The 22374-nt window shown below is 46.0% G+C and overlaps 1 protein-coding gene across 2 annotated transcripts in view; it reads right to left on the bottom strand.

The window, feature by feature from the left end:
• Positions 1 to 456: 456 nt before the first annotated feature.
• The window catches only part of hs2st1b (heparan sulfate 2-O-sulfotransferase 1b), a 48615-nt gene continuing 26697 nt past the window's right edge, over positions 457 to 22374 (bottom strand). For both annotated transcript variants that reach the window (XM_076990460.1, XM_076990461.1), the window contains 6 exons: positions 4358 to 4596; positions 3087 to 3172; positions 2101 to 2239; positions 1827 to 1924; positions 1499 to 1656; positions 457 to 1239 (listed from right to left, as the gene is read on the bottom strand). In XM_076990460.1, coding sequence (XP_076846575.1) covers positions 1013 to 1239; positions 1499 to 1656; positions 1827 to 1924; positions 2101 to 2239; positions 3087 to 3172; positions 4358 to 4596 — 947 coding nt within the window. In that variant the 3' untranslated portion in view covers positions 457 to 1012. The remainder of the gene's footprint in view (positions 1240 to 1498; positions 1657 to 1826; positions 1925 to 2100; positions 2240 to 3086; positions 3173 to 4357; positions 4597 to 22374) is intronic.

Raw genomic sequence — 22374 nt, 5'->3', positions numbered from 1 at the left:
TGCCACAAGGATAAAGGCAGTCAGACCTTCATCGTCCTCAGTGGATAGCTCACTGGATTAGTCTGCATGACAGATCACTTTAGAAAAGTTACAAAAAAAAAAAAAAAGATCAAAAGAAAACAAACGAATGCGTGGGAAGAGTTATACTTCCCAACTGAGCTCTTTTTGTTTTTTCTCTATCTATCATTTCACTCGGACACAAACTATTTCAGTGCCTGGACACTATCGCTAATGGTCAATATCTACTACTTTGTCTTCTAACCATTTGGTCCAATTACATAAAATAGGTTTGTGTAAATATATGTACAGATCTGAGTACCACTTCACCATCTTTTATTTAAGTTCTAATACTTCTGCTAAGGTCTGTAAACACTGTACAGGGTGTTCTATTATTTAAAAACAACAAAATGTACACAATGCAGAATAAAAGTTAAGAACAATGACAACATCACATAGTAGTAAAACGAGAAGGTGCTTTTAATGTGCCGCTGTCTGGTACAAAAAAACTAAGTCCCTTTTTCACCCTGTTGAGTTTCCCTTTTTTAAAACAGAATAACAGATTACTCTATCTCTCTATATGAAAATCTAAACAAATTATGAAAATTCTGCTGCTCATTTCAGTATGTTGTTTAAAATGTGATAAATTTGTCTCAGCTGTCACAAAAGCTGAGGAAAGAGAAGACCAGGCTCAGATTCTCACCAGAGCACTCCAAAATATTAAAATAGTCACCACTGCAGAGAGAACATGGCTTGCCACCCCTCCCCCAGGGGATGGCGCCACTGAGCACCAGGGGCGTGTTTAACCTCTCCGTCTCTGCACCATTAACCAGGATATGTATATACAGTAGGCAGCCAGTGTTCTCAGCCCGAGGAGGTCAGATACAGCATAGAAGCGCCCAGACAAGCTCCGCCTTCTTCGGCGGGCTGATGTGTGAGCCCTCCGCAGTCCCAGCCGAGCCGTTCCCCGAGGTCAGGGGTCAAAGGTGAGTGCTGGGCACAGACCCCTGCACTTTCAGTTCACCTTGGGGTAGATCTTCTCGTAGAAGAAGTTTTGAGTCAGGACGTACAGCTCGCCGTCCTTCTCCCGCACAGCATGGGCACGCACGAACTGGAACTGCTCCAGCGCAAACTCGTAGAACTCATTCTCCATCTTCCAGATGTCCGACTGCTGCAGCTTAGAGATGGACTCTTTAGTAGGAGGCTTCTTCTCACTCGTCTTCCTCAGGTGGGACTTCTTACCTGAGAGAGAGAGAGAGAGAAAGAGAGAGAGAGAGAGAGAGGAGAGAGAGAGAGAGAGAGGAGAGAGAGAGAGAGAGCGCGCAGGTGAGTAAGCGAATGTACTAATTGTGCTACACTGCATTTGGTCCGGATTTAAACTTTGACTAGCCCCACATGCGCACTGATTAGGTGGCTTACTTCAGTCACCTATATCTGACTTTGTGTGTAATTTCCTGCTGCTAGGCCTTTGTGTGTGTGTGTATCTAGGTGTGTGTGTGACCTGTACGGTAGAGGTCAGTGGCTCCTCTGAAGAAGCGAGGCAGTGCAGCCTCCAGCATCATGATGAAGTCCTCCAGCTCCTCAGTCACCCCCACCAGCAGGTACTCGTTCACCAGGTTATACTTAGCTTGCTCCAGAGCCCAACGGCTGCCCACATTCCTACACACACACACACACACACACACACACACACACACAATAACAGGACAGGTGTGTTCAAACAGAAATGTGTACATTACAATCATTTAAACTCAAAAAGTTGGCAAAGTGATTGGGTGAAAGATGAAGAAAGGGGGAGGAGTTAGGTGGCAAGTGATGGCCACACCTACCAGCATTCGGAGTAATGGCCACAGAAAAATGGGATCTGCAGCCAGAGCTTCTCTGGAGCACAGTCTGATCCGCCCGACGACACACACTCATCAAATGTCTGCAACACAGCACAAACACAGGCACAAATGACTGAAAACACACACACGCGAGCAAAACACCCTTCCAATTTGAGCTTCTCCGTCTCCCTCCTTCTCCCTTTCATGCCGTTTGTCTGTCTGCTTTGCCACTATATTTAGTGTTTGAGCTGTTCGAGCCCCTGACCTGGACACTCACCTTCTTGTCCCCCTGCTTCCTGCGTCTCAGGCCGGGCCTGTAGTCGTCTCCAAAGCGCAGGAAGTAGTAATAGGACACCAGGCGCTCGATGGGGTCTCGCACCACGTTGATATATATAGGCTTCCCCCGCACTCCAAACCTGCAGCACAATACACATGTACAGGAGAGGTGTTACACTACATGTGCCACACCACATTGAATTTACTGAGCACTCTTTTAAACAACCAAAAAAAATCAACATTTTTTGATAACTTTATAACTATTTCCATTTTCTATTTTATGTTGTAATGAACTTTAGGTGTACTGCAGTATCATAATGAGCCACTAGGGTGCAGCAATGCTCCCTGAAAGAAAGCTCATCCCTTATATGAGCCGCCATGGCCTGGTGTTGTGGCGCTGTGAACGCTGGACTTGTTCAGCAGTGCAGCAGCACCCAGACACGCCTGCATCAGGATCAATCCAGCAGCCAGCTGAGGTTCTCCTGCCTGGCGCCAGAATGATGGTGCAGAACTAGTAGCAGAGTAGTGTTGTGGGATACACACACACACACACACACACACACACACACGCACGCACACGAGGGGCAGGACACACACACACACACGCACGCACACGAGGGGCAGGACACACACACACACGCACGCACACGCGCACACACACACGCACACACGAGGGGCAGGACACACACGCGCACACGAGGGGCAGGACACACACACGCGCACACGAGGGGCAGGACACACACACGCGCACTCGAGGGGCAGGACACACACACGCGCACACGAGGGGCAGGACACACACACGCGCACACGAGGGGCAGGACACACACACGCGCACACGAGGGGCAGGACACACACGAGGGGCAGGACACACACGAGGGGCAGGACACACACGAGGGGCAGGACACACACGAGGGGCAGGACACACACGCACACACAAGGGGCAGGACACACACACACACACACACAGGGGCAGTTGCAGGAGCTCACTTAGAGAAGTCCAGGTAGGCCACATGGCCGTGGTAAAAGCCTGGTTTCATCTCCTTCCATGTGGTCACATTCCTCACAAATCTCACCTGTGAATCACACACACACACACACACACACACACACACACACACACACACACACACACACACACACACACACACAAAATACCCTATAACATATATAACACCCTATAACACATTAAAATACATACATTTCATTTCATGTGTATGTACATTACTGTATAAGAAACCAGAAAACAGAAATGCGCACCCCCCCTCCCCCATATTTCTCCTCAGACATCTATCGTTCCACCTCATCTTCCAGCCCCTGGCAGGACTCCTCTGGGGGGGCAGCTTGACACCCACACGACATATTACCCTGGTAATAGCGCCAGCAAATATCACCTTCCCTTTATGCTCTGAGGCATTTACTTCCCGTGTTCCAGTTAGTGGCGACGTGAATACAAATGCATGCACATGCACTACTGCACACGCACGCACAGGCACGCATGCACACACACTCGTGCCACTGCTGAATTCCACAGCGCACCCCCACCCCCGTGCCACTCACCCCCACCGCCTCTACAATGAGTGGCAGGATACAGGTGGCCAAGCCCAGGTGGGGGCTGGGTAGGCAAAACGGTCTGCTATTACTGCAGCAGGAACGCAAACAATCTTACTTGCATACTTCCTATAGGTTCCCAGCCGGGCTGTAAACACGCAGCAGGACGGAGCTGCTTGTGAGGTGCGTATGTGCAGGGAGGCGTAGCTGCCTGCAGCCTACAGACACGGAGGACAAATCTGCAGCTCTGTGGCTGCAGCTGCTCAAGTGTGGCCGTGATGTAAGCCAGGGCCAAAGCTGCAGTAACAGACCCGAACACATGTACACTCAAATAGCTGCACACTCCAATACACTCAAATACCACCACACACTCAAAACCACAGTCCAATTGACAGGTACACTACAGCAAAATACATAACAATAGCACACTATCATGTATTCCATACAAAAAAATAATCACTGCCTGCATGTTCACGTTTGAGTGAGTGGATGGAAACGAATGACTATATTTGGATATTTTAGAGTATTTGAGTGTATTCAAATATTCAACTGATTTGCGTGGGTATACTGGTTTGTGCGAGCAAGTCACAGTCTTGATCAGTAATTAGTATATTGCTTCTGGGCTTCTGCAGTTCTCAAAGTGCTCCGTCCTGTCCTCCGCCCACCACAGCACTCTCTCCACCATGTTGGTGAAGCGGGTCTCTCCTCACCTGGTCCTGCAGGGACATGACGGGGTTGTTCTTGGTGGTGTTGATGTGCAGGACGTGGAAGTGGTTCCTGGAGCACAAGTCGTAGGCGATGTTTGTGAAGGACGTGCTAGCCGTCTTGGGCACACGGTTGTAGATGATGATGAGTTCGTCAAGGTCGTTCAGCACCGGCGTCTCTCGAATGGCGTCATACGTCTGTCTTTGCTCCACCTCCCGTACCTCATGCCTGGCTATAGTGCGCTCTGAGAGAGAGAGAGAGAGAGAGAGAGAGAGAGAGAGAGAGAGAGAGAGAGAGAGAGAGAGAGAGAGAGAGAGAGAGAGAGACAGACAGAGACAGAGAGAGAGAGAGAGACAGAGAGAGAGAGAGAGACAGAGAGAGAGAGACAGAGAGAGAGAGAGAGACAGAGAGAGAGAGAGAGAGAGAGAGAGGACTTGATAAACAATGTAGACTTGTAGAAAAAAGGTGCAATGCACAATCCATTGTATAATATGCTAAAAGCTAAGGCTAAAAGATGAACATTATTTAACACTGCAGTCTTTTTAACTTCACATTTCTCTCCTCCGCTGAAAGGATGCGGGGTGTGAAAGGCAGAGTGAGGGGGCAGATGGGACGTGCGGGCGAGTTGGAGGTGTGGGGCCGCCCCGCGCCCTTCTGCGTGTGAGCAGAGTGAAGTCCTGCTTAGAGAGCAGCAGCATGACCAACGGTTCCAGTAACGGAAAAAGAACGAGCGGAAATCAAGCAGACGGGGCCCGCGCGCCCAGACCTGCAACCTGGCCATCATGGGCCAACCATCACCACAAAGTTTTATGGACTTCACTACTGAGGTGTAATAAGTCAATTGGCTGCATTAAGTTGTCAAAAGGGCTTTTGCAACACATACTGGAGTAAATCACACACACCCCAGGTAATTCCGGACTGTGTAAGCAATAAAGCAGTTGAAAACCCCCTCATGGGTTTCTGTTTGCATGTGTGTGTGTGTGCGCGTGTGTGTGTGTGTGTGTGTGTGTGTAATATATAATCCTTCCAGAATGCCAACGCACAGTGGCTGTGCCCTAACATTTTTGTCCAAAACTGCATAATATTATGGTACACATACAATTAAGAAGAACACACTTGTACAATGTGTGATTTTAGACAGCATTTCCATGGAATACAGATCCATCAAGCACCAGCCAGGAAAGAACAATCTGTTACGCTTTGCCGAAACATCAACAACAAAAACGCTGCCCTGAATTTCTTAAACTGTTGATTTAACGTGGACATTTATGGGCAGTCAGAGCTGGCTGAGACGCACAGGCCCCCGTGCTGCCCGTGGTAACGTGAAGGCCGCAACCCAAACCGATGCTCCTCTGGAGTCCTGCTGACATCTACACTAAAGAGCTCCTCACAGCTCCTCGGGGTCCACTGAGGGCCTTCAGATGGATGCTAATGCCAGGGTTGAGATCACTGCTTTGAGAACAAAACTAGCCTCAACTGGTCTTAAGGGGCCTACCAGTGGAGGAGAATGTCCAGGAGGGAGAGGATTCACAGATCCATTCAACGAGACACGACTCCTACGAGAAGACCACAGTTGCACATGAACACCACATAAACACGTGTGCACGTGGGCACCCTTAACCTGCCAGGTCTGTTCTGTTGTTTCTCCTACACAGAACATGTATGAAGTGCCTGCGGCTAGATAAACTCAGCTATAGCACAAAAGGAATGGTGGGAAACGTGGAATACATAATTTAATACAATATACAATACAATATATGAAAATCAAAAGAAAGAATTGTGAATTTCCTGCAGCATATTTGACCTCAGAACACATTTCTGTTTCATGGTTCATTATCTTTGCCAAAACAGGTCCAGCCGCCTATGAGCTGCCAGACTGAAACAGTGTCAATGGAGGGAAAATCACGCACGCATATCACCACATTCATCACAAAGGGCAACACACTCTTTTGCTCAAAACATCACTGATGAGTTCCAAGCTCCACGCAGTGCCGAGAGATTCACAGTGTGAATGGTACTCACTCAACTGTCTTGTTTAACTGCCCTCTGAAAAGCCCAACCCCAAATCAAAACAACCTCTTCACAGCCCATGCAGATTTAAATAATTTCCGTTTTGGAATGAAAAAGCAGAAGAGATGCAGGGGTGAACGAGCTTGAGCCATCTGCTCTTTATTTGTTCTGAACTACTTCGATTTTCCGTGGCACCTGGTGCCAGGAGCCATTACAACAAACTCTGGAGAGATTAGTCGTTCTTCCTCAGCGTGGACACATTCGTGCCAGAGCAGACCTAACAAGCATCAACCCAAATGTGTGTGAAGGACACTTTTTCTTTCTTTCCTGCTTTCTTCTTCTTTTTTTTTTTTTTTTTTTTTTTTTACAGCCAGCCAAAGTGCATCTCCTCCTATAAAGCCCATCAAAGCATGCCCGCTGTATCTGTGCCCTGGGCAGAAGCGTTCAGGGTCTTCTCGAGTGTTCAGGTGTATTACGCTCTCACTAACGCCTGGAGCCTCACGTCAGCGTCTTCCCAATGTGCAGCGAGTCAGAAGAACTGCTGACCATGGCCTGTTCGACGCCGTACAGCACGTTCACATTAAGACATTCATTCTGAGCACTCAGCACACTACACTACGCGTCTGATTCACCGTTTGTCCTTTTGTATGGTTTCTGGGGCGCGGGGCACACACATTGTTTGTTCCTTCTGTTGATCTGGAGCATATCACTGCCGCATCGCTTTGGCCGAAGCCATACATCAATTTCCATTGAGCCTAACAGAAAATAATAAATGACATGTGGAAAACGTGGCATCCAATGGGAGGCGTCCAACGGGAGGCGTTTACATGTGTAAAGTAGCCCAAGCTTTGCTCAGACTTACTGCATGTGTGTGCTACTTCACCACTGATGTGCACAGGTGTGAGGGAACACAATCGCAGCAGTATGGCGAAGGCTTCTCACCATCATCCGTCTGTATCGCTGGCTGCTTGGGGCCCTGCTCTCCCACAGCATGGCAATTACCCCAAGCTCACGCCCGTAATAGACACATCCATCTTCTGCCGCACATACTCGCCAGTGCATAAAATAACCAACTTAAAATATTGATCAACCCTTAACAAGCCTCCATGCATCACTCTCAGTCCTGACAGCCTTCCGTCTCAGCTGTCTGCTGGCCACGAGGGTCCTATCCAGGCTCCATGGCAACCACAGCCTGTAGCTCCTCCCCCACGCAGCCAGCCAACAGGACGGGAAGAGAGTGTCGGCAGCACAGAGCACGGGGCGGGCGGGGAGCCGGGTGCAACACGAGCTGAGGTGTTTGTCCTGGGGAGGTGCCGGCAGACGGCTCTGGTTCCGCTCTCTCCAGACCTGTGCTGCTGACTACCAGACACTGCTACTCTGCACTGTTTCATAATCTGTCTTTATCTTGTAATCTGTCTCTCTCTCATAATCTGTCCTTCTCTGGTAATCTGTCTCTGTCTCTCTCTACCCCATTTGCTTGACTTCTCTCTCTCGCTCTCTCTCTCCTTGTCTTTTGTCTGACTTGTGCTGGCTAGAGAACAAAAGAAGGGAAGAAAGCTTCTTTGAACGAAAGGTGGTTATGAAACAGAAATTGTGTGTGTGTTCAGATGTGTGTGGGTTCTTCTAGACCAACCAGCACGCTTGGGTGTGTGAGCTTAATTAGGAAAAAACAACCTGCTCACTCTCTGCCACAAACACATTTCCAGGTGATTAAGCCTTTGATGGTGATATTGAGGAGAGGACGCCTAATTACAAGTGAAGTTTGTGCGTTTTCCTTCAAGCACAGTCTGATGGGAGTTAATTAGGCTAAAGGAGGAAGATGCCCCTCTCGTGAATAGGTAATGAGGAAGCAGCTCACATGCCTGAGAGTCTCTCTGCCTAGAATATTTTACATCAAGACAAAGCTAGAGAAATAGTTAATGTTAAACATTAGGGGTGGGAATCGTTTACTATCTCACAATTCGATTCGGATTTTGGGGGCCACAATTCAATTCAAAAATCGATTTTCGATTCAAAACGATTTTCGATTCAAAAAACGATTTGATTTATAAAAATGTCTGCTTCAGTCTATAAAATCTGCATGATCTACTACAGTCTGCTTTGCAAGACAGAACGACAAATACAGAAAATTAAGTGTCTTTCACATTTAATTAACAAAAATTAAGTGCTTTGGTAAAATAAAATGGTTTTTGTTGTTACCAAAATTCTTGAGCTTCATTTTGCGAGCTGTCAGGGCTGGCTCGGATGCAGTTCCCCCAGCCGTCGCTAGGGGCACCAGAGTCAGTGCCAGACTAAACCGACGTAACCGTACGTTCTCAGCCAGTCTCTGCTTTCTCTGTGATTGCTTATCGTTTAATGGTGTCTCGCCACCTCTCTCTGTTATGCTTTCTCTTTACTTATTCGAGTATCTCATGCGTCGCTTCCTGAACCATCTCACGTTTTCCCAATCCTGTATGTCTTCCTATCCGTTTTGCCTTTATTTTTGGGAAGGGTTTTATTTTGCTGCAGCGTTTTTTGCCAGTTACTTCTGCTGGTGTCCTTGGTTTCGTTTTTGCGTTGCATTTATCCGCGCTGTTTTTTAGTTACAGTTGTTGTTTTCTTTCTTCCTCCCGTCTCACTACGGTTGAGTGTTATTTTTCACGCGTTGTATTTTCCGCATTGGTTTTTTGTTTCTATTTACTCCGTGCCCTCACGGTTTTGGTTTCTATTCTTCTGCGCGTTGAGTCTTCCGTGTTGTTTTGTTTGTTCGTTCTGGGTCGCTGTGCGCATTTCCCTCTCGCTAATACATTTGACGAGTGTCAAACGTCTTGCTCTTGCGAGCCGGCACTTGGGTCCATCCTTCTCTATATTATTTCTCACCCTTCTCTATATTAACGCTCCCGTGCTCACCGCGTTACACAAGCCTTGCACATGAGCTACATTGTGTCCAGTTCGGTCTTCCCCGGCATTCGGTAAAAACCAAAATGAACCCATATTTTTGCCTTAAATGAAGACCGGACAGGTTAAATATCTCTTTCCTCCATGTGTTTTGAACCTTTTCCGCGCATGAGTGTGTCCCAGAACATGCTGCATAAAGTCTCGCGTAATTTTGTAATTACATAACGCGAGACTTCACCACGACTTAGAATCGATTTTGGGACATTTAAAATCGATTCTGAATCGTAGTAAATGAGAATCGATTTTTGATATATGAATCGGTTTTTTGGCACACCTCTATTAAACATGTTGGCTTAGCAACTCTGTGTGTTATCTCTTATCTGTTATTACCATAATTATTTTTTAAAATGTAGGTAACTTCAAGCTTGGCCCAGTAATGGTACATTCAGGACAAAAATGAGCATGTGAGCTCTTTGCAATGACTTCTCAGCAGCCACTGATACCAGCAGCGTGATGCACTGGACACTGGCCCCTGAGAGGCCCCTCACCGGCCCCCTCAGCATGGGCCCTACAGCGGCCCCGAGAGGCCCCTCGCCGGCCCCCTCAGCATGGGCCCTACAGAGGCCCCTCACCGGCCCCCTCAGCATGGGCCCCAAGAAACCCTTCACATTCTGCTGCCCTCCCCTTGCAGGGCCAGCTGCTTTCTGTGAGGTTTCCATATGCAAATCCCCCACAAGGAGCCAATTTAGACTACATTCAGATGTAAACTTTGCTTTGTAAATATTCAAAAGCTTCCTCACAAGTGATTCTGCTGCACATCATGCACAGTTAAAACATCCATCAGTCCTGCCTGTTGAGTACTCTTAAAAAATAAAATACACCTCACAGCAGTGCAGTTCAGAACCAGTCAGAATTCAGTTCAGTCATTTACACAGTAGAGCAACAGCAGATGCAGACAGGTGCACGCAGCTCGACGGATGACTAGTGGGGTGGGAGTACTGGCACAAAAAAAGATGAGCTAAAAAAAAAAAAACAAAAAACAAAAAAAAAAACATGATGGAAAGAATCCTGTGACTGCTCTCCTCCTTCTTCCAGTTTGTCATTTCTGTCTCCTTCTAGCTTCTTCATCTCACACTCGTCGTGAGGAGCAGACACGTGAGGAGCACACACACACACACACACACACACACACACACACACGTGAGGAGCACACACACACACACACACACACACGTGAGGAGCACACACACACACACACACACACACACACGTGAGGAACACACATGTATGGAAGATTTACAAGGCCACTAAACCTTATGCAGTTCTAATGTGTCTGTGATGTTTCTTATATGTGTATGTGACAAATCTGACAGTGTTTAGTAAAAAGATGGCATTTCAGACACAGTCAGAAACTCAGCAGTGCAAGAAGAGATCAAGAGGCCAGCAGGGAAGTGAACATATCTACTCTACCCAGAGACTGCACACAGAAACCTACGGATGGATTCAGCTGCACAGCCAGCCAAGTTGCATTGTTATCAGTTTCAGAGCTGTGCTAAGTGTTAAATTAGTTGTCTTGAAGGTCACTTCAGGAAGGTGAAAAGACTGTGTAAGGTAATAATGTTCTTAAAACACTGAACAGTGTTAATTACACATTTTGGAGCGCAAAGTCATTGCAGAGGAATCACGTCACCGCAATCAAAATTAAACGCGGTTGAAGCAGGAAACGAATATGAAAAGTGTATTAATAAAATATTTAGAGATATGTATTCTAGATAAAAGCATTACTGAGAGAGAGAAGCCATGTTAATAGACCCACATGCCTAGGGCTACGTATGTCTTATTGGCAAACTTACTTCAATTAAAAAATACAACAATAAAAAATGACTAAATACTGACAACTTTTAATGATATTCAGGAGTTATATAGATTCTTGAAATTTATATTTGTTTAATATACATTTTATCGCATGTGTTATTTTAGTTGGCTTGATACTTTCCCCATTTCTAAAATGTAGAAAATATTAAAACATAATATTATGGAATGAAACTGTGGCATCATCACCAGTGAATGTTAATGTTAATCACATTCTAATATATTCTAATATATTGAAGGACATACTGGTTGTAGCAACTTAGACCTACAAAGAAGACCTCCATGAACGTGGCACACTCTCCCTCTGCTGAATTTTCACAAGATCTCAGAAGCATGGTCTGTTTCCTCTCAAGAGAATTTCTCAAAGCAGAAAAAAGTAATTGTATCAAGAAAGACAAAAAAAAAATGTGTGGTAGATGGTGTCTGAAATTCATGCGTGTGAACTATGGTACTCCCTATTCAATAGTATCGCTCACTGGGATGAGGTCCTGGTCCAAAAGACCGTCACTAACTGGTGAAGGCGTCTCTGCTCTCACAGATGGAACTTTATAAAGAAAGAATGCACTGCTTCTTGGGCTGCCTGTTTTATCTAGTGGACAATGGTGTGAATGTCCATCCTTGACTCCCTCCAAGTCACAATGCAGCAATAAAACACATCACTTGGGTTAGGGCTCCCGTCCTGTGCACTAGAACTTCATTTGGATCCTGATCAAGCATTGATCTTCACTGCAAAACATCTCCCTCTAACTCAGGCATTCATGAGCCATCGCTTCAGTAAGGCCTGATGGAGCTCTTTGGCTCTGGCCCTCATCACCCATTAAGACGTGATTGAGAAGCCCTGTGCACTTCCTGATTGCGCTCATAAAACAAAAATCTGTTCGACACAGAGGCTGAGTTCACGAGTTCTGGTCCGCTCGCGGGAACCTGGCACGGCCTTTAAACGGCTTCCCTAAGCGTCGGCTATAAAAACTGCGGCTGTCGACAGCGTCGGTGTACTTTCAATCAGGGGCAACTCAAGTCTCTAGCATGTGATTTAGAGAAACGTACGGGACAAGTGTGAGAGCTGAGAGAATCAACATGAAGGTCAGACACTGTGGCAGAGAGGCACCATGGGAAAAAGGGAGGAGCATGTTTCAGTGCCAGGGCTCAACAGCCCATGGTCTGCCCCAACATGACGGCACACGGCACTTCAGGAGTGCCCTTTGCACAAAACAAGGATTTCATCAAAAACCTGCCAGCCTTGAAAATTTCACACAGACATTTAGATAAAAATGGAACCGGAGTGTTTAAGTTTTACATCTTACACATAAAGAAATGAGTCTCTGGGGTAGAGCTAGAGGAGGCCATTGCAGCTTAAATGGGGAGGGAAAAGGCTGTGATTTAAAGGAAGAGCTAGCTGTCTCTTTTAATGTGGAGAGAAGAAATGTCTGGGAATTGCATCCTCATTTCATCATTCGCTCGGCTGTGGAGGTGTTAGCAGAACAGTGTGCATCTGCTACCATTACCTACAGGTGAAACCTTCAGACTAAATAAATAAAATAACAGATATGTAAATTAATAAACAAAAAGAAGTGCCAAAAATAACTCAAGACAAGACAAGTGAGCTTTTCATCAGTCTGAACTGGTACTGAACTCCCCAAACACCAGCTGCCGTCTCGATAAAAGATATTTATTCATTCAAGAACAAAGGGCAGTGAAACTTTACCCCATAACTCCCCTGGAAGAAGCTTTTTGATTTGAGTGTTCCCGTGATGTTCACTCAGCAATCAGCACACGGCGCCTCCTCTGAAGACCTGCGTCTACCTGTGTAGAATGGCGATTTCCCTCTTTATACTGACGCAAGAAAGTGAGCGAGTGCTTCTTTGGCAAATCTCTAGAGGAGTAAAACAAGAGAGCGACAGGCTGCAGAACAAACACAGGCCTCAGACTGAGAGACATTTATGTTCAATGAGAGGCAGACATGCAGAAATGAACACCAACGCCGGTGTTTCCCCTACGTCTTTCAGCAACGTCATTAACCCAAGCAACCCAATAACTGGAGCTGGCAAGGACAACTTTTTAGATTTGACATCGACAAAACGAGTTCATGAAGTACACCGGTGAAGTGTGCGACGCAGGCCACCACCAGACAGCGCCAGCCAAACTGCTTTATGTGATGCTAAAGACCTTCCTAAATTGCAATATTTCCCATGGCTTCACATTCCACTTTCCCCACTTTCTTCCCCACTGTGCAATCTTTTCTTTTCTTTTATCTGCCAGCTGTAGGCCATGGCAGGGGGAGCATTAGGCCCGTCACTGGCTCTTATCCATCATACTGCGATTAGGCTGCAGGGAGACCCGATCTCTCCGACTTGCCGACACCTGCAGGTCTGACCAGGCTTTGCAAAATGCCCCCGTCAATCTACAGCCCCCCCAGCGCCTTTCAGGCCCACCACGTTATTCTCCAGGAGCAGGCAAGTGTGCCTCTCAGCCACGCCAACCTTTTCTCTGTTCAGTCACCAGGCAAGACGGGCCTTCAGCAGGGCTTGTTCTCAATTAGAGAGCACAACGTAGAGGAAGACCGCCTCTCGGATTAATGAAAATCACAGTAGTGCAGCAGGAGGCTATGGGGGGCAATCGAGAGAGAGAGAGAGAGAGAGAGAGAGAGAGAGAGAAGCCAAATACTTTGCAGTCTACACCATGGCATCCCCCTATTCTTCACAATGCAGAGAAGGCTGAGCAGTTCTTTAGCTCATTTCTGCCCAGCTTAAGGCTTTGACTCTGTTGCTGGGTCTGATGTGAAGTGAGATCACACCCATGCAGTATTGCAGCATTTCATTCAAGATATTTTCAGCACAGTTCTCTCTTTGCCAAGGACATTTTTAATCCTGGACAAAACCATACAGGGTAAAAAAAAGGACCCCACTGGATGAAGTCTGCAGTTAGTTAAAGAAAAGGCAAGAAAGAAAAAAACCCTATAATTCCACACCAATGTGATTCTTTGTTGATGTGATATGTTATACATAATATTCTAGTCCTATATCCAAATGTTCAACAATCAAGAGCAGGATTGAGTTACTGTATCCAGAGAAAACACACTACTTTTCTGAGAAGGGAAAAACCCATTCATGTTTAACCTTACAAAGTTTATGGGGAAACGATCTGTGGTTCCTGATTTGCCGACCGCCGTGTTTCTTGTGCCGGCCCGTCCTGCCAAAACTCATCAGTGATGAGGCACCGAACGGCCCCTGCAGATCTCATTTGCCCTCTGCGTCCTCCAATCAGCGCCGCCCTCCTGGGGACGTGCGGTCCACACACCCCTGCGGGGCAGGTGAAAGGGGCACTGCTCCCATCAGCCATTACGCAGGGTGATCCGCATAAAGCTGCACGCGGACCAGACAGCAGGGGGCGCCCACCGCCCAGCGAGCGCTGAAGGGCTTTTGGTTTGGCTTTGGTCTGAGAACAGCAGAATTACTGGGTCTCCTAGAAGCAGCCCCATAAGAGCTGACTATTAATAGAGCCTCACTTGGTGAGAACTAACAGTCGTTATCCTTTGATCTCCCCTCTGTTACAGCCATTTTGAGGAAGTGAGTTGCAAAAGGCCCACGTAAGAGCAGCAAAAAAAGCTGCTTCCTTCACTCGGAGGGCTGGGAAAGGGGGAAGTCAATCAAAAGTATTGATTCCTCTGTACTATGCCTTGAGGGTTAGGAGACAAACGGGGCACTGCAATCAAATCCTGAGAAGGGCTGTTTGAAAAAGGGCCTTCAGGACAACAGTGCTGCTCAATCAAGGCATGGATTTCTAAGTCCTGGTGCTATGCACCATCATTTGTGGAACAGGTTTTGATTGGTCCACCGACTCACTGTGAGGCACAGAGCACTAGTCCAGCTCTGGCATAGAAAGGTACGTGTGAATCCTTGGTATTCAGTGATGTGGTGGTCATATGTGGCCTTTACATGGCAAAATAAGAAATGTAGATCATAAGGAAAATTGTGTTCTGGAAACTGTCACCTGAACACCTGTCAGAGGGATTGCCCGTCTTGCTTCATCTGTGCAAGGTGCGTTTCCCCTTTCCTCATTAGCATCTCATTTAGCAACCTTACACCACCATGCTGATCCATTAGCGCAATGATTGTCTGCTTAGTGTATTTTTGAGACAGCTTGAGGTGCACGACCTCACACTTCTTTCTTGTAGCTCTTGCAGGTGTTGCTGATGGAGTGGTCGCTGTGCTCTGTTTGGGCCCCATGCCCACATGGCCCAAACGCCAATTGTGACCAATCACAAAACCAACTGCAGCATTCCACCCCTTCCTCTGCCCAGTCCCCTGCCCAGTAGCCTGGATATTATCTACTATCCCTGAAGCTTCTTTCTGGGAAAGGCAACCAAACCTAAACCAGGCAGCTGAACCTTTCACTATGCTCAACCATCACATTGCCCCTCAGATCAGCTGAAAACCCTCAACTACTAGGACTGCCAATGTCTCATATATCTGGAGGTGTTTCAGAACTTACTGACTGGCTGCTGCACTTCACGTCCTTGTATTTGTACGCATATAAATGCATAAAACATGAATTGTGTTTTGCTGTTGCCCATGTCATGTGCCTTTATGTGAACTGCATATGCCTGCACCAGTTTCCAAATATGCCACAGAACTCCCCGGATATATGTGCTGCAGACTGATACAGATTCTGAGGCAACAACGATCAATAGGTGTCAATAGTAGTTAATGGTAATCTATAAAAAGGGCCCAAATGTTTGTGCAGAACTTCTCGGGAACCAAGTAATTGCATGATATTCCCACATCGGCATGTGCAACAGAGACTCAAGAGTGTCAAGAAAAGAATTTCGTCTCCTCACAATACAGCAGTTTTAATGTGTGTCAATGTTGAGGTTACTCTGGTAAGGTTAATCTTACAGCCATAGCTTTGGTTATATCCAGTGTCAGTTGCCTTATTTTGTTTGGCTGTGAAACTTCATAACCGAGACAATGCTGGTTTCAAACAGAATGAAAAAACAGACAAAAATAAATGTTGTTAATGCTTTTAAATGCTATTAAATGTTCTACAAAAGTAACAGACAGACGCAAAGTAAGGAGCCTGCACCCTCCCCCCCCACCCCGACACACACACACACACACACACACACACACACACACACACACACACACACACACACACACACACACACACGAGAGCTGCTGACTCAGGAAGAGAGTCTCACAGGGCCTCTTTTAGTTGCTGACAGCAGACTCTCTCTGCATATGTGTAAGAGACAGGGTCTGGTACAAGGTATTAATCTCTGTGGGGATTATTCATGAGACACTTCAGGTATGCGGAAGATAAAGGACTGCACTGTAACCTAATTCTGTTTCCCCTCCAAATGTAGTTGCGACACAAAGTAACAAAGCAGTATAAAACAATAGCAGTTAAGATATAGATGGCTACACTTCTGTTCTCAAACATTAAGAATACAGCCAAACTATCTGCTGTCAGTGTAGCAGTTTGGAAGGACCTGCACTTTGCATCCTGTCATCCTGTCCGAAAACCCACGTTTTATGCTCAAAAGAAGATTTTGCTGGACAGCACTGTGTAACTCTAATGGCTTATGGGGGGTGTTTGAAAATCCACCCCAGTCTGATTCTCAGTACCAGGGCGAGCTCCAGGAATCCCACTGAGGCATCCATTTAATTATGCAGCAAAAGCCCAATCTGTGGGAATTAATCACTTAAGCTGGTAAAAGCAAACCACAGATTACTATTCGTTTCTCCTGGCCTGCCACTCCTAATTACAACCAGCACGATTAGAAATGTGTGTCTCAATCCACAAAGCACTTATTAAAAAAAATCAAATTAAATAAGACTTTTGAGTGCACAAAGATAATGAAAAAGCTCAGGATTCAAAAGGAACATGAATTGTGAAAATCATACCAAAACAGTGTTAATGAATACATAAAATCTATACCAGAACAGCGGTAATAGATAAGTTAAAAACATACCAGAACACCTTTAATGATAAAGTTAAATGTTGTGATTTACTTTGTAGGGGTCACAAGTGAGAAAACAAAAGCCATAAATGAACACAGCACATTATCTCTGCCAGAGGAATTTCAACATGGTTCCTCCTTGAGGAAGATGACTATAAGGTTTACAACATAAATCTCCCATAGTCTTCACCCATTTTTATGGGACGCCACAAATCACTCATTCATCATGAGGATGATTAAGTATTTTTAGCTAAGCAAGCGATAAAATGAACGTACTCCGCGCACCACTGCACCATCTGAGCCAGAGAAATCTCAGAAATGTCTCAGATATGAATTTGAGAATACAGTGAAAATGATCTACATTGAGGGACTGTTTTCCTTCAAATTAAGAAGGAATCTTTCCTTTACAAGGTTATAGATGATGTAAAATTATTTCAGGTATATAGCACATAGCTTGAATTTTCAGTTAAAACAGTGACAAATTATTCTGGAGTTTGCTAAATCAAATCAATTCCAAGCAAAAACAAAATTGATTTTGGATTAAATCACAAATCACTGGCTAATAGTAGAAATTGAAATTGTAAAATCAAATGTCCTCACACTTAGTCACCGTAGTTATTCATATTGCTAACCACCAAGACACTGAGCAGGGTTGAAGAATGAGGCATGTCGAATTAAAGAGGCTCAAACTCATGCTTAACTTCAGTGACCTTTCAGTTAATGCAAAAAAAAAAAAGGCTATTATTAGAAACACCTTCGAGGTGTGCGGCCGTAGCCTACCTGCCATCTGTTACCCTGCAGTCTGAATGCTCACATCCTCCAAGTGAGCTTTTGACCACAGACAACTCTTGAGAGAGGATGGTGAATGGGTCATGCTGCCAGAAGGGCTACTGTGAGTCAACCACTCACAACCGTGGTGAACACAAAAGCATCTCAGTACGCACTACACATCCAAGCGTGGGCAGATGGACTACAACAGCTACATGCAGGTGGTGGGGTCCGAATTTGCCAAGCTCCATGAAACCATCAGGGCAACAGGATACTCACGCAGGCTGGGGCACAATTGTATTAGGAGACCCAATGTGTGTCTAGAAAACACTTCCCACATCAATACACCTGCCCTGTGTGAACAGTTCACGATCAGTGGTGCAGGGGTCCTGGTGTTAGCAATGTCATCTAGACACATACTGGGACCAATTCCATCCAGCAGTTTGAATGCTACCCATCAAGTTTTGTTGCTGATGTGTGTTCCTTTCTGACCACAGTTTACCGTCTTATACAGAGTACTCCCACCATGAGAATGAATCATGTCACAAAGCTAATGATAATGATGATGCATCAAGGCTAGGGTTAGGGTCATCTCAAACTGGTGCCACGAACAAGGCAATGATACCCTAATGCAACAGTACACCTGTTGGATGTGCTGGAATGGAAGATTACAATCATGAATCCACAGGTCTTTAACAACCATGTACTGTACTACAAACATGTCAACGTGGACCAAAATCTGAAAGGCATGTTTGCAACACCTTGTAGAACTGTAGCATTTTGTATAATATCATGTAGTGTACAATTGTGGCACCTTTTGAAGCAGCATGTCGTGTAGAACTGTGGAACCTTCTGGAACACAATGCCATGTAGAACTCTGGCACTTCAGAGAGCAAACGAGAAATTTGCCCAAAATAACCCAAATGGTATAAAGGTGAAAGGTCCAAAAAATGGGCCGTGTTTGTGCATACATGTCACTGTAATGGGTTTAGTTTAGGGATGTACAAAGTACAACTAATCTCCCCACAAAAACATCCATGAATCCCCAAGAGATTATAGGGCGAGAATTGGTGCTTTGATGCTCTAAAGAACCGAAGCTCTGGGAGACAGCAGGCTGAAAGCTTGGCAAACCTTCCTCGGGCAGAGGGGCCCAGGGACACGTGGAATGGGGCACGTGATTGAGAGATCAATGGGGGATGAAGGAGAGGTGGTCGATGGTGCAGACACAAGGATGCACGTCCCCGGCCAGCAGGCTGCAGCCATCTCAGGGACTAATTAGAGCGGTGGTGGCATTTAATTCCTGCCTACAGGAGCCTCTGCTGTCTTCCTCTAGGCACGTAACGACCCACTGCCTCATTTTCTCTCCTTGCTCTTTCCTGCACCCTCTTTCTCCCACAATCCCTCTTTCTCTCCCCTCATGTTGTGAAAATAAATATATTTACGAAATAACATAAACAACATATAAATACGATATGATGGCCATCAGTAATAACATGTTATTTCTGATGTCATGCATTTCGATGGTGTACCGCCGACTCAAACTCAGTGATGACTCATCGATGAATGATCCTGCCACCGGTGCTGATCATCCATCAATTCCAGCTCAGTTCGTCCTTCTTCGGCCATGACGATACATCAGTGACAATGCACTCCACGGACAAGTGCTCTGAAGCATAGTGCAGGACCCGCCCCCGTTGCCACGTCTCCTGCCAATCACACTAGGTGAAGCGACTGGCGTGAGAGGCTTAGCCTGAGGCAGAGACGGAGCCGGTCAAGGCCAGGGACTCGCTGGGAGGGTGGAGGGGGCGTGGAGCACCATCGGCTGGGACAGCTCCACGTCTCTAGCAGTGCTTCTCTCCCACGGAATCTCTGCACTCCGCTCAAAGTCTCCAGAAGCTCCCCAGGGCATAGGGCGTAACTGCAGGAAACGCATCTGCAGTGCAGTCTGCTGGGGCCTGACAAACATGATTAACGCTGACACGTTTCGCTGGACAAGAGCTTCAGGAACGTGCAGTGTGGAGGGTGGTAGCGTTTTACTTCAATGTTTTCCTCCGCCGTAGCACACCCACAATTCATCCGTTAATTACCAAGTCCAATCAGGTGTGTCGGAGCCATGCAGTGGCGTGATCCTCCCGGGTGCATGTTTATTAACACGGATACAACACCGCCGTGCCCAGATGGCAAAACACACGCAAATCTATTTACACTGCTCATTGATTGGCTGGATGAAGCAATCGATGCGGCGTGGTGAACGCTGGATACACCTCGCAATCAATGTGCAATCTGTCATTCCATAGCAGCTCATCAGAGCAGCAGAAAACCGCACCAGCGAACCAACCGCGGTGAGTTGAAGCACCTCAAACCCAACTCGGCTCACGGAACAAGTGGTCCAAACGCAAAGAATCCTGCATCGGCAAAGTAAAAACCCAAGACCCTGCGGCAGATTTAATCCTGGCTGATGATTCAGAGGCAGTGCAGAGTCAAACGCACACACAGATGCCTTTGGGATCTTGCCTTGTGACCGGAGGAGTTTAACCAAAGCCTGTGATCAAACACCACACTGTGGTGCTGAAAAAGCTTAAGCACATTACAAGGTGGCTGGCGTATTTGGGGAGGGGGGAGGGTGGTGGGGGCTTGAGAAACCTGGACCTTTCAGGACAGCTTAGATCATGAAGAAAAAAAACCTACTGAAACATGCTGATCCATGAACTGCACCGAGGGCTATTTGTAACCTCTATAACAAGATGGCCGTGTTGGAATCACTGCACATTTCAGAAAACAGAAATTAAATCTGTGAAATATTTGTTTTTCTGCCAATATCTCTTCAAAAGTTTTAAACCAAGTGAGCATTAAACATAATATACACCCCCACCATGGCTGAACAGGCATGTAGGCAAGTCAAGCCATCCACTGACGGTCATTATCACAACATCTAATAAAACACACCAAACCTACTAGGCAGGCGAGTGCAAAATGAACCCACAGCCATCAATAGCACCACCAGCACCAGCTCTCTCAGACCCACTGGTGCAGCTGGGCCCTCATACCCAGCCAAACCGGTTTCCTATAGCACAGCCTGCAGAGTCTAGCTGACCGACCTATTTCCAAACAAGGCATGATCCCGCCGTAGTAGCACTGGCATCAACGGTTTATCCCAACATCTACATCTCCAGACTGAGGTCCAAACCCATGGTTAGCGTCTCTGCCCAAGCTAAGTGCCTGAGAAGGAGGCTGAGTGATCATGGTGAAAAGTGAAAAGGGCACAAGCAAACACAGCCAGTAATGCTGCATGTACTGCAGAGTAAAAGAAGCACAGAGAGTCTCAAATGAACCACAGATATATCAGAAGCTTTGTAGGGATTGATGCATCTTCTTTTCCAAACTTTTTCTTCCTAAGCCAATAAACTCTTGCACAGATGAACCCAAATGATAGAACTCTACACTGAATTTCTATAAAGACCCTGCAGAGTTCATACATTTTTTAGCCATTGCCTACATTAAAAAAGAAGTCTCATTAAAGATTATTACATCAGCCTTGAATAATTCTGTTCAACTCCAGTAATTTTTTTTCTCAGTCTCTTCAGTCATTTTTTTTAGCTCATGAATTATGCAGGAGATGGGATTTGAGCTTCTCTGTTTGGTCTCCTAGTGTTTCTGTGGAAAATCACCATTCCAGTGTGCTAAAACCTTCACGTCTTCAATGGAGGCATCTGTGTGAAATAAATCTTTAATATGGGACAGAGTGTGATTGGAACTTCAGAATTCTGACAACTCTGAAGGGTAGCACTTCTACCACTGAAACATCCATCGCACTTTGAAAACAGACCTCATTCATGCCTCATACCACCTGACAGGGCTCACAATCTGCCTGTGTGCGTACCACTCCCCCCATTTTCCTCTCCATCTCTCCTTCCTTACTCACTCCCCCTCTCCTTACTCACTCCCCCTCTCCTTACTCACTCCTATATTATATTAGAACTACAGTACTATAGTACATACAAAACAGCAATCTGCCAGGAGCCTGTTACACAAAGCTCTGTGTCCTGTCCACTGCTCAGTGTTGGTTATTCTACTGTAGAGATTTGTGAAGTGCCCTGTACAGTGGTGTGACCTGTTTATTAGAGGTATTTAATGTGTGAACTGTCCACTTGAACAGCTGTCTAGTGCATTTGCATTGTTTGCAGTGTTTGCTGCTGTTTTTGTCAATGTAGTTTCCAGGAGATAAGGATATTCCAGGATAACCTGCAGTCTTCATTCAACACGTCTGTGGTGAGCAAGAAGACCAATTAAGATCACTTTAACCAACAGCTTTAACCTTCCGGCCTACAGAGGGAGGGCATATAAAGGGATATCAGATGTACATGGAATATTTTTTAAAAATACTGTATTTACCATCATTACTAGACTATAACTAGTCAAATGAAAATTACTATACATCAGTATTCATGATTTATTATACATTACTATTTATGATTTATTATACATTAGTATTCATGTTTTCTGCTAGAACCTCTGCACTTATAGAACAGCAGC

Source organism: Brachyhypopomus gauderio, unplaced genomic scaffold, assembly GCF_052324685.1.
Source record: "Brachyhypopomus gauderio isolate BG-103 unplaced genomic scaffold, BGAUD_0.2 sc75, whole genome shotgun sequence".
Lineage (NCBI taxonomy): Eukaryota > Metazoa > Chordata > Actinopteri > Gymnotiformes > Hypopomidae > Brachyhypopomus > Brachyhypopomus gauderio.
Note: the sequence above shows the minus strand (reverse complement) of the source record. Positions and strands in the feature narration are given on the sequence as shown.